Consider the following 12,550-nt stretch of genomic DNA (forward strand, 5'->3'; position numbering starts at 1 on the left):
AAGCGATTTGAAGTATATTCTTAGGTTTTTTCGGTAAAGTCACGTAGGTAAAATCGATTTGAAGTATGTTTTATTTTTTTAGGGGGGGCGGAGCTTTGAGACGTCATATTTGAGGGGTGTCTGACTTTTTGTGACGCCGTGTGACGAATGGGGTGGGGGTCAAAAATCGTCCAAAATCGCGTAAAGTCATTTATGGACGGCACCTTACTTTCATTATTTTTTTTTCTCTGGGAGGATGGGTGAGATGACTTGCGTGACCAACTAGGCAAGGGAAAACAAGAGACAATTTTGGGCCGACCTAACACGCCTCCTCCTGTCCCCAGCGTACAATTTACGACGCAAGAATCGGTTTAGGCGGCAGGTTGCTAAGCTTGGTTTCACACCTCTCTCGAGTTAAAAGGATGACCCCTCTACGACTCGGCTGTCACATTCGTGATGAAGAGACGCAGACGCAGTGATTGTTTTAGCAAGCGGCGTATAGCCTCGAGTGAAGTGTGACCTCCATAACTAGAGAACATCGCTCGAGAACCACACATCGCGTTAAATCATTCATTGCAAGCAATACCCAAAAAGGTGATCATATTTATTTTAAAAAATCCGCATTAACAAATCCTGCTTTTACACGGTAAGTATTGCACCCTAGGAATGCATGCATGCGTGCCTATGTGTTTATATGCGTGTGTGTGTGTATACATAACGTACATATTGTAGTTTAACACGTAGACTTTCGTGATCAATATTATTCATAATGAACGTTTTTGGGTTCAAATCGTTTCACCTGATGAGTTAAATGATGACGTCACCCTGCTGCTGCTCTATTTAAGACCGGGAGCCAGAGCAGAGCCTCACCATTCTGGCGAATTGCCCGGTGATGTTGGATGTAATTACCAGCGAAACGTCGTACTACTCAAAAATTGTAAATGTTGTGGTTTCACGCTTCAACACACCGGTGGGCTAAAGTAGTGAACTATTTGTCTTTTGTCAACGTGACACTTTTTTGCTGATTGGCCGTGTCGGGTGGTGGAGGGTTACGACACATTTATAAATAACGCGATCTAACCCAAAACGTTTATTATGAATAGTATTATGAGCACATATTGTAAACAAAATTATATATTGAGTATTGCATAATTTGCACACGGATGTATGTATGTGATGACTCAGGACTTTCTACGAATATGCAAGGCATCAGAAAGCTATGTCAGGACAGGCGTTCGTCAAAGTATAATTTGACTCCCACATTGCTCAATGTTGTGCTTGACTATAACGTCACTAACACGGTGGATGTATGTTGAACTTCTATCGCACCGTAAGTAACTACGCGTGTTAATTGGAGGTGCTGGCGAAGACCAACAAACTAAAAACAAAAAGCAGATCCAAAGAAATGAGTTTTCAATCAACATTTAAGAGTGCAAATCTTCAGTGGCTTCCTAATATTCGAAGGATGAGCGTTCTAGACGGCCGCAGAAGCACATGTAAAAAGTAATGCGTTTCGCAGAATATAAATGGCATGCACAGAGAAGAAAAGCCAGGAATCAACACAGATAATATTAATGCACGCATTGGGTGCATGTTTAGAGTAGATGCAGATGATGCAGGTGTTCTGGCTTAGACGTTGGCTTGAGCCATGCGGCTGATGACAGTCTTTTGCACTGAGGCTGGCCACTGGGATCTGAAGCTACGAGCTTTCCTTGGAAAAACTGAATGGTGTTGAGATATAAGTAGGGCTCCTGTAGGAGGATGGTAGGTTCCAGCGGCATGAGAGGTTGCGGTGGTAGAGGTCTTTGTGTGTTAGGCAGGAGTGTCCATAACGCAATGTCCATCCTCTTCTGCACCTCTGATTAGCACGGTTAGCTACAGACAACAGCACAAACTCTACACGCCGTGCTAGACCGGGACCAATATCATCGTGAAGTCGCACACGCCGTTAGCACTAAAGAAGAAGGCTACAGACGGTGCAAAAGAAGATCAACATACATGCATGTAGCTGTGAGATTTGATATGTTTCATCTTATTAAGATTTATATTGCAGTACCTTTTTCCAAGGCACTTTACAACATTCATAAAATAATACACAAGATAATAGTGGTTGACATTTTAAAACGTGGGGTTATTATTAAAAGTGGTGGTGTAGTTACGGTGACACAGGACTCGGCAAGGTAAGGTAAAAGTTAAAAGGTAAAAACAACGAGCCTACCTTTACCCTACCTTTTACTCTTACCCCATACAAATTACCCGATTATAGGGTACTTACTAGGAAACTACACATGAAAAGGTTTATAACGGTAAATGCGAGGTAGAGCGCTTTATTCATATAGAATACTCTCGATGATTCTAATTTTACACGCTTGTTGTTGTGGTTGTTGTTGTCGTCGTCGTTGTCATCGTTGTTGTATCCTTAAATCTTGTAACTAAAATTTGACCCACTTTCTAATGTGGTATCGACTGCAAACTTGGTATACTTATGTCATACTGATGACAACACTATATTCTATCATTAAAAATATATATATTTTTAAACATTCTTTTGTAAATGTTATGTTTTGGCTTGGGTCTAATTGTCCACGCTCAACTCACGTTGCCTGTAATTGGCCACGGCCCCTTACGTTGTGGCAAGCCTCGGGGCCACTTCCTGGAGTCGTGGAGTTCTGCCATTCCTAGTACATTTAATAAAAGCGTGTTTTTAATAAAGTTTGTTCTAATATTACTTATTAAATGGAGGCCACGGACTGCGCCACGGAGCTTTTAGCGGTAAACTAGGCACCGTATTTACCGGGTAATACCAGGGTTGCGATTTCCGCATGGAAAATGCGGAAGGAGGGTTCAAATTTTCCCGCATTTTTGCTAAAGTCAACCGCAAACGGTGGAAAGACTACTCCTATGACCGCGCGCTTTTAACAACACGTTAATGCGTTCTATTGGAAAGGATACATCATGTACATGTGCTCGTAATCACGGCTCCGCATTTGAATAAAGTATGTGGTTCTTGTGCGGAAATGCGGAAATCATATATTCATTCCAATCAGTAACTCAAAGCCCTACGTGATGCTGGGCCTTGCATGTATCCTTTCCAATAGAACGCATTAACGTGTTGTTAAAAGCGCGCGGTCATAGGAGTAGTCTTTCCACCGTTTGCGGTTGACTTTAGCAAAAATGCGGGAAAATTTGAACCCTCCTTCCGCATTTTCCATGCGGAAATCGCAACCCTGGGTAATACTCCGCGCTTCCTTTACCTTACCGGATAATTTTTCGGAGCTACCTTTACCCTGTTACCCTTTACCTTACCCCTTGGAATGTCGACACCGTTACCTTTTACCTTTACCCTTTTACCCGGTAAAAAGGGTAAATTACCTTACCTTGCCCGAGGCCTAGGTGACAGGTAAACAGGTGGCAGAGATTAAGGGCGGGTTTGGGTAGTGATAGGGGTTGGGGTAGTGACAGTGGTTGGGGTAGTGATAGGGGTTGGGGTAGTAATAATGGTTGGGGTAGTGATAAGGGTTGGGGTAGTGATAATGGTTGGGGTAGTGATAATGGTTGGGGTAGTGATAATGGTTGGGGTAGTGATATTGGTTGGGGTGGTGATAGGGGTTGGGGTAGTGATAGGGGTTGGGGTAGTGATATGGGTTGGGGTAGTGATAGGGGTTGGGGTAGTGATAGTGATTTGGGTAGTGATAGTGGTTGGGGTAGTGATAGGGGTTGGGGTAGTTATAGGGGTTGGGGTAGTGATAATGGTTGGGGTAGTGATAATGGTTGGGGTAGTGATAGGGGTTGGGGTAGTGATAGGGGTTGGGGTTGTGATAGTGGTTGGGGTAGTGTTAGTGGTTGGGGTAGTGATAGGGGTTGGGCTCGTGATAGTTGGGGTAATGAAAGGGGATGGGGCAGTGATAGGGGTTGGGGTAGTGATAGGGGTAGGGGTAGTGATAGAGGTTGGGGTAGTGATAGGGGTTGGGGTAGTGATAGGGGTAGGGGTAGTGATAGGGGTTGGGGTAGTGATAATGGTTGGGGTAGTGATAATGGTTGGGGTGGTGATAGGGGTTGGGGTAGTGATAGGGGTTCGGGTAGTGATATTGGTTGGGGTAGTCATAGGGGTTGGGGTAGTGATTAACTCACTCTGTCTGTTGTTGTTGTTGTCGTTGTATCCTCAAATCTTGTAACTCAATTTTTACCCACTTTCCAATGTAGTATCGACTGCAAACTTTGTATACTTATGTCATACTGATGACAATACTATATTCTATCATAAAAAATAGAATAAAAATATTTTTAAAATGTTACGTTTCGGCTTGCTTCTAATTGTCCACGGTAAACTGACGTTGGCTGTAAATCACCACAGTCCCTTACATTATGGCAAGCTTCGGGGCCACTTCCTGGAGTCGTGGAGTTCTTCCATTGCTGGTACGGTACATTTCATGAAAGCGTGTTTTTAAAAAGTTTTTTAAAAATATTATTTATTTCAGGTTGGCGTTTACAAAGAAAACGGCAGAGACGAATGCTCAGTGCTTCGAGCACAGCATTTCTGCCAATCAGGTAAGATATCCACACTGCCTTGACGCCACCACGCTGCACCATCAACATCGCTACCTGAATTTGATTTCCAGCCACAATTATTTGACTTCGTCAGAAATATCACCGTTAGCATCTGCGACCGGTCATCCTCGCGACCGAGAGCTCAGTTCGAGGAAGACGGCCGTGGTGCCATTTTGTGGACCACGTCGCCACATCTTGATGCGCACTCCTGCAGAAAATTGCGCTCTCAATTTGGTTGGCGGTCGGCGTTCGAAGCAGACTGAATGGCATCGCCCACGTGCTGCGTGGATCAAACAAATCACTCGAGACACCGGTGTATTGCAGCCAGGAGCAGTTCATGTGAATGCTTTTGCAATAGGTCACATGTGCAGCGCAATGGGTCCATCGCTGACTACACGCGATGATTGAATGCTAAAATGAGTGGCAAGTGGTATCTGATTAGCCCTCCTCCTGTGCATCCCACGTTCACGAACCGCACTGACCCGATAATAATAAGGGCGCAAGCCCCCATTCTTCACTGAATGGTGGGGACGTCACCACGGCGCTTGTGCCAGGTTAGATGCACTTTGAGGTCATGTCAAGTGTTGAAGGCTCGCCGATAGGAAGTCACAGGACAGACCAAGGTGTTACGGGTTCGTCGACTGTTCAGATATCCGTCACTCATGTTGGCCGTGAGTTGGAATCAAAATTGAGTAACTGGGTTCATCGTGCAGTGTGCACCACCACTCCCCACTATCCAGCCAACAACAACAACCGCCGTTCAGCACTAGATGATGGTGACGTGACCATGGCGCTTGTACCAGGCCAGATGCACTTTGAGGTCAGGTAAAATGTCGAAGGCTTGCTGACAGGAGGTCACGGGACATGCCCACGTGTTATGGGTTGACTGAGATGACTGCCAGATGCACAATCTGTGCTCCCAACTGTGCCAATTTTCTGCAGCTTGTTGATTAGCTCGTTGTTATGAGTCCTGCCTTGTTTCTGGAGGGCGAGTACCTCCAACTGTCCAGTAGCGTCCTTAACGAGCATCCTCCATAGAGGCCAAACTTGCCACCGCTGGTTTTGGTCATCGACAAGTCCACTCAGCTCTACATCCTCGTCCTGTACCACAATTTCCATTTGGAGACGTCTCAAACTTATTTGCGGGTGCAGAAAAAGATGTTCTACTTCATCGGCTCACTTTCCATCAAATCTATCCACGTAATATCTCCTTCCTGTCCCTACATTTGGTTCCTTCCTCTGGACTCTGATATTTGCTCCCAATATATGACGGCCACTGTATCGTATGTATGTTGAATTTTTTTGCTTCGTACGTAGCCAACAGTGCTAATCGGAGGTGCAGGTAAAGGAAAACAAACTAAAACACCAAAAGCAGTTCTCAAGAAATTTGTTTTCAATCTAGATTTTAAAGTATATACAGTGACTTCTTTATATCAGAAGGAAGAGCATTCCGGACGGCCACGAAAGTGCATCTGAAAGCACGCAATACAAGTGACCGTCTTTGTTAAATGTTTAGCCAAACGCGGCTGCGAGGTTGACCAGAGTTCGTGTGATGGTTTTCGCTCCTCGGTGAGATCAGCAAGGTATTAAATTGGTTACCCTGGGGTAAACGTCGGCTATTCAATTGTGCCGATGATTGTCTGAAGATACCCACGCAGATGTTCTTCCCCTTCGTCATTCAAAACGTTGTATTTTAAATGGATTGGTCATCATTGATAACGCAGACGTCCAACCATCTTGGGCCTCTCTGTTTACACTATCTCAGTTAACAATTGCCTACAACACCATCCACTGTTATGTCTGCTCCAATCCGTGTGTAATATCTCAATTTTGCTGAGACGCTTTTATCTGTGGTTCCTTGGTGATTTAAGTCGAATTCTTAAATTATCACCTCTTGCATAGCACCTGTTGCTGCATATATTAAAAAATATTTCACTGGCTTCGCCTGTAGCCAAGTTGAAACTCGATATTAGTTTAGTTGGCCGTGTCCAATTAGCACGGTTGGCTACGTCCAGTGCAAAAGAAGTTCAACATACATACAAAATATGTATTCATGCTAGAGGAATCCGATTACCTATTAAGCTCTGTTTCACATATGTCCATTAAGAGCAGGTTAAGACGTTACAACAACAAATACACGATAGGAGTGCAAAGTATAGGAAAGGCAAACAAAACACTTATAAAAAGATACAAATAAAACAATTATTACACTGGTCAACACACTTTTTCTGGCATAAGGTATTCCAACGGTTTTAATGTAATTTTGTGGTGCTGATTCCAAATCTGGCATCAGTTTTTGTCTATCACATCAGGTTTTAGAGATATCAAATATTGCATTTTCAATAAAAAAAGCAAATTTATGCTCATATACGAATAGCTAAACAGACATCCATACAAGAATAAGATGAGATACAATCTATATATATAAAATCGCGAATCTGTCTGTGTGTGTGTCTGTGTGTCGCCGGACCATACACAGTTTCATTGGACGGCGGTTGCCCCTGGCAACGGGTAGCGACGCTTTCGCCGCGGGGTGGACGCCATTTTTAATTCCCGTTAAAAATAGGCGCACGCATTAACACGCGACTCTGAGGTAAATTCATCAAAGTTTCACGTCCTCTTCACTCCCCCCCCCCCACCACAATGTGTGCAATTACTATTATAGGGTCGGTAGATTATAAAATTATAGCGATTAGACAGTATTATTGTAGCGCGGGGGGGGGGGGGGGGGGAACGGCACCCGTACCCAGCCTCAGCCGGGTGGGCAATTTAGGCGAGGCCGGAGGCTCTGCACGGTGCTAGGCCTCGACACCCACCACGCGACTCTAAGGTAAATTCATCAAACTTTCACGTCCTCTAGAGAGTGGTGAGGGAGGGAGAGTGGTGAGGGAGGGAGAGTGGTGAGGGAGGGAGAGTGGTGAGGGAGGGAGGGTGGTGAGGGAGGGAGAGTGGTGAGGGAGGGAGAGTGGTGAGGGAGGGAGAGTGGTGAGGGAGGGAGAGTGGTGAGGGAGGGAGGGTGGTGAGGGAGGGAGAGTGGTGAGGGAGGGAGAGTGGTGAGGGAGGGAGAGTGGTGAGGGAGGGAGAGTGGTGAGGGAGGGACTCAGCCTCAAAACGAGTAACTGGTGTGGCGTATTAACATCGCCACTGGGGAGACAAAGGCGGCCGGGCGTGGTGGATCCAAGTCCCGGGCGAAGCCGGGTAGTACAGCTAGTATACAATAATGAAACAAACATTTAATGAGCCGTAGCACAAAGTTGTGAGAGTGACTGCATATCAATGTGAGTGAATGCATATTACCATGTAAGAATTGAAATGTGAAGATAAGAAAAATATGTACAAAAAGGTCATTCACAATAGTGATGTTACATCTGCATAAACGACCTCTTCTTTTATGTTCTCCGATGTACAGCTTGTGGAATGTCTCTCATCAAGGACCAACAGTAATCTGCCATCGTGTTTGAGTCCCATCGGCCTTGGTAACGTTCTTCCATATTTTTAATGTCTTGATGAAAGCGTTCACCTTGCTCTTCGCTCACGTTACCCATGTTCTCTGGAAACTGGGCCAAGTGACTATGTAAGTAGTGCACCTTGATGCTCATTCTACATCCAAGTGCTTGGAAACTCAAGAGCAGCTCCTTCACAATCTCTCGATAGTTGTCCGCTTTCCTGTTCCCAAGGAAATTCCGCACCACATCAGATAATGCATTCCAAGCTCTAGCCTCTGCCACAGTCATTGTTGTAACAAAGTGTGGATCCCTGATGAGTGTTCTTATTTGAGGGCCATCAAATCTCTGTGGACCTTTCCCGAAAGCTCCCGAGAGCTCTTCTATACCTCGTGACCACCCAGCAGCCCCCGTCCACTGGTGGCCCCCCCACCAATATCATCCGGTCACGTGCCGGCTGGTCAACCAGCGTATCATGCCCCAACGTAACCCTGGCTGGCAGACACTCTCTCTTGCTCCATCACCGGGAGCCCGCACCGCAAACTGTACATGGTGCCCTCGCGCTAACCAGCGCTCACCCAACATACTATCCGCCGTGGCCTCGCAGGCCCGGCACCACATAGTGACATACCCAGTCACTACATTTCCAATATGTTTAAGATATCTCACGACCGCAAATTTTGGCCAATTGGAGTGCTCCTAAGTGCACGGAGTTGCCCTCAGCCAATCAGCGACCCCTTCTTAGCCTAAGCCACACGTATTCTTCACCTAAGGTAATCATTATTTTATGCTCTATTTTGCACCTTTGTATGCTCTATTCATTATTTATCCATGGTTATACTCATATGAATGCTTTGATATGTTCTTAGAATGTATATTTATTACCATTGCTTGTTTAAATATTATAAACTATGTTTTTTAGGGTAAAAAAGGTCAACTTCCGATCGTCTCGGGCAAATTTAACCATTTAACACGTATTTCCTAAATTCGATTAACGATCATTTTAATTACCGGTAGTTTTCGTGGAACCAATTAAAATCATGAACCGAAGGACCACTGTAATATCATCGGATTGTACATATAAAAATGTCTTAATACAGTACATATATAATGTAATTATGACTGCTCTATTTTTGTTCCCCACAGGGCAGATCAATTGTGAAAAGTAAATAACAGCTGGTGCTGTGTGACCACGACCGGAAGAGGAATGTTACGCATCATATTTAGAAGAATTAATTTGCCCTAAAGACTTCAGTAACAAAGATTCGGGCATGCCAGGCTTGCGGCAATAACGACTACATAACAACGATTTAGCCCGTTTCAAGTAGTGAGCCCATGATATGCATCGATTGTGATTGTGTCTATAATCACCCCTTTGCTAACAAAACTGGCAGGCCAATTACATTGAAGCGAAGTTTGAAAAAAAATTGTATTCCTTTTAATACAATCGTATTGACAGCTTTATTTACAGATTGTGGATTTTGTGGTTATTACCTAGAACTGCAACAGCATACTTTCGTGAATGATGTACAAATAATTGCCATTTGTTAAGTGACGCATTTCATCCACAGATCCCACAAATGCGCACCGGGAGATAAACAAAACCTGCAGGCTACACGGTCAGAACTAGGCAGGGGATAATAGCGAATTTACCCACTCACTCACCCACTTACCTACTCACTTACCCATCCACTTACTCAAACACTCACTCACTCACTCACCCACTCACCAACCCCATCGACTCACCCACTCGCTCAGAACCAGGGTAAATGGTCAAAAAATAGCAGATGAAGACCAGTTTACAGAGGTGACTTTCAAAGATGGACAAATATATCTAAAGATTCTGATTGTCTTAGAAAGGGCAAAGCGTTGTTCCAAAGCCGGGGAGCTGCACAGTGGCAAAAGCCCGATCATCCCACTAAATGAGCCTTGACCTTTGAAGAATTAGGTCTCTGTAGGAATTGGTGGCACAACTGTCTCTCTTTATAATACAAACCTCCAGGACAGATGTTTTCAATGGTTATCTAATTCACTTCCATTCCGTATCACATTAAGGATGCATTAAAACCCAAAAACATTAATATACCATATATTCATGATTGATTACATTTAAGTGTGTCTGCAAAAGTGCCGAATTCCGAAAGTCATGATGCCAATTGGCAACGCGACGGCGAGTTACACCGCGACGATTGGCAGCAGTACCGTGGACTCCCGGCTGTTTTACAACATCTTCCAGATTTTCATCCTATTCATGACGGCCCCATCTCTGTGTTTATTTTTCTCTATCACCATCACGATTTTCATCGAAATGAAGCTAAGGGAGAACTCGCGCTACATTCTCTTCGCCAATCTCCTCGCGTGTGACACCTTCTTCCTGCTTTACTCCACCATCATGGCTACTTTAATTTGGCTACAGACGAATTTAAGTTTGACGTCATGCAACGTGAACACCATGGTCAGCACAATTCTGAACCAGAGCGGGGTTATGTGCGTCACGCTCATGTCCGTGGAGCGATACGTGGCCATTTGCCACCCCTTCCATCACCCCCGCTGGTTCAGCCACCGCAAAACGCTTCAGTTCTTGGCCGTAATTTGGTCAATCGCTTCAGTGTTCCCGCTGGCATCTGGAATTCTGGTCTTCACAAGCGGCGTGACCGTGAACAACACTCGGACTTGTTCTTCGTATCTCACCGACAGCCTGATGCCCAACCCCATGGCAATCGCCGTGCTCAGAGAATTCCCAAACGCCGTAATTTTCACAGTCTGCATCATTGCGCTGATCTTCACTTACTTCAATATAATGATGGCAGCTAGAAAGGCGTCCGATGATGTGTCTAAGGCGAAACGAGCCAAGCAAACTGTTGTTTTACATGGCCTGCAGTTGTTTCTGTATCTGTGTTCACTTGGTAACACATTATTTGCAATCCTTTTTGCGAAAATGACATCAGATCCTAACGTGATGACAATATTAAGGTTATGCAATTATTTATTTCTTTATTATAGCTCAAGGTTTGTTGTTCCCTTAATTTATGGAATACGTGATAAACAACTTAGGCAGTGTCTTAGGAAGAAGATCACCTGTCACTACAATAGGGTGACTACATTTTAAACCATGCAAAAAATGAACGTGAATCTTACCATTTGTGTCGTTAAATGCTTTTAAAATTGCATTTCGTTCAAATGCCTAAATATTTGTCTTAGTCTTGGGTCTTTCGGTAAAGTCACTTAGATAGATTCAAAAACTACGACGTTTCGATCACAACACAAACGGTCGTCTTCAGGAAAATTGAAGACGACCGCTTGTGCTGCGATTGAAACGTCATAGTTTTTGTTATTTTTTGTTATTTTCTTTGAACCTATCTACGTGATTTGACCGAAAGACCCAAGAGTATGAATTCCTGCAGTCACGAAAGCTTAATGTCAAGATTTATTTGTCTTAGTATAAATGTATGTTTAACTTCTTTGGCACCATACACAGGCAGCCTCACTAATCAGAGGTGTGGGGGAAGGACAACAAACTAAGCACAAACAGCAGTTCTACAGAAATTAGTTTTCAATCTAGAAAATTCATTTTTAATCCAGAAATTAGTTTTCAAATGAGATGTTCTTTTTTAGGCTGATAAGTTGATCAAATACATGAATCTATTCATATAAAGGAGACTAATGTGGCTTTGTTGAGGTAATATATGTTAATATTGTAAGACCGTAAAGTTGTAGGAAAACGCTTGATGTTAATCCGAAAAAATTGCCTTTACAGGTGTAGTGTTGTTGGACCGGTATGGGGGCTGTAGGCAGGTGTCATGGGGGTCGTCAGGCCATGATACTCTGCGTGAACCCAACAGGACACGTGACCGGATAAAGGGGGGCCAGGGGTCCCAGGGGAGTCACGGGGTAGGGGGGGGGCGTGAACTGGGGCGGGGCCAGCCATGCCGGAGTGGATATAAGCGGTGTGTGGACGAAGAGTGGGGCTGTTCTGCTGTGTCAAGTCTGGGATGAAGCTCTCCGGTCTCCGCTAGTGGACCAGGCAGCATGTCGGGCTGTCCTGGTCCAGTAATGTAATATCCTCGTGTGTTTGTTAAGTTAGAAAGGTGGCTATCACCTTAAGTCGTTATGTTAAGTGTTAATTGTTATGTTACCTAATAAATAGTGTTGCCTCCCAAGTTCCAGTGTGCGCCTGAATTTAACCCATTACACAGGTTTCCCTCCCTTTGTGTGGTAGATGCTTTTCGAAAAAATGGCGTACGTACAGGAGACTCTCGATCATCCGCGTGCGGTTTATCCGATATGCTGATTACCTGCGCACCTGAGATTTTGACATAAATGAATAACTCATGGATTTCCCCTGAAGCCCAAATTAATAACATAAAAACAGTTTTCCATTGTTATTCTTGGAAATGTTATTATAAGTCACGTGCTTAAGCCAAAAAACCATTTGCTCCGGTTAATCCGAAATCTACGTGATCGCCACTCCAGTGGAGTAGTTGCATATATTTATAACAGTAGGTGGAGTTTGATTGATTTTGATTGTCTGTGGCTCTGCTATCCACTTAGTTGTCCAAGTCTTCTGCGCAGGAGCAGGA

The 12,550-nt window shown here is 44.3% G+C and overlaps 1 protein-coding gene across 1 annotated transcript; it reads left to right on the forward strand.

The window, feature by feature from the left end:
* The first annotated feature begins 9,828 nt into the window (after positions 1-9,828).
* LOC133360773 (odorant receptor 131-2-like) lies at positions 9,829-11,728 on the forward strand. The gene has a single exon (XM_061579637.1). It carries the CDS (start codon positions 10,117-10,119, stop codon positions 11,077-11,079), a length of 963 nt encoding a protein of 320 aa, XP_061435621.1. The 5' UTR covers positions 9,829-10,116; the 3' UTR covers positions 11,080-11,728.
* Positions 11,729-12,550: the final 822 nt, after the last annotated feature.

The sequence above is a fragment of the Lethenteron reissneri genome, chromosome 69, assembly GCF_015708825.2.
Source record: "Lethenteron reissneri isolate LAM-NWPU_2019-01 chromosome 69, ASM1570882v1, whole genome shotgun sequence".
In the NCBI taxonomy this organism is placed as follows: Eukaryota; Metazoa; Chordata; class Hyperoartia; order Petromyzontiformes; family Petromyzontidae; genus Lethenteron; species Lethenteron reissneri.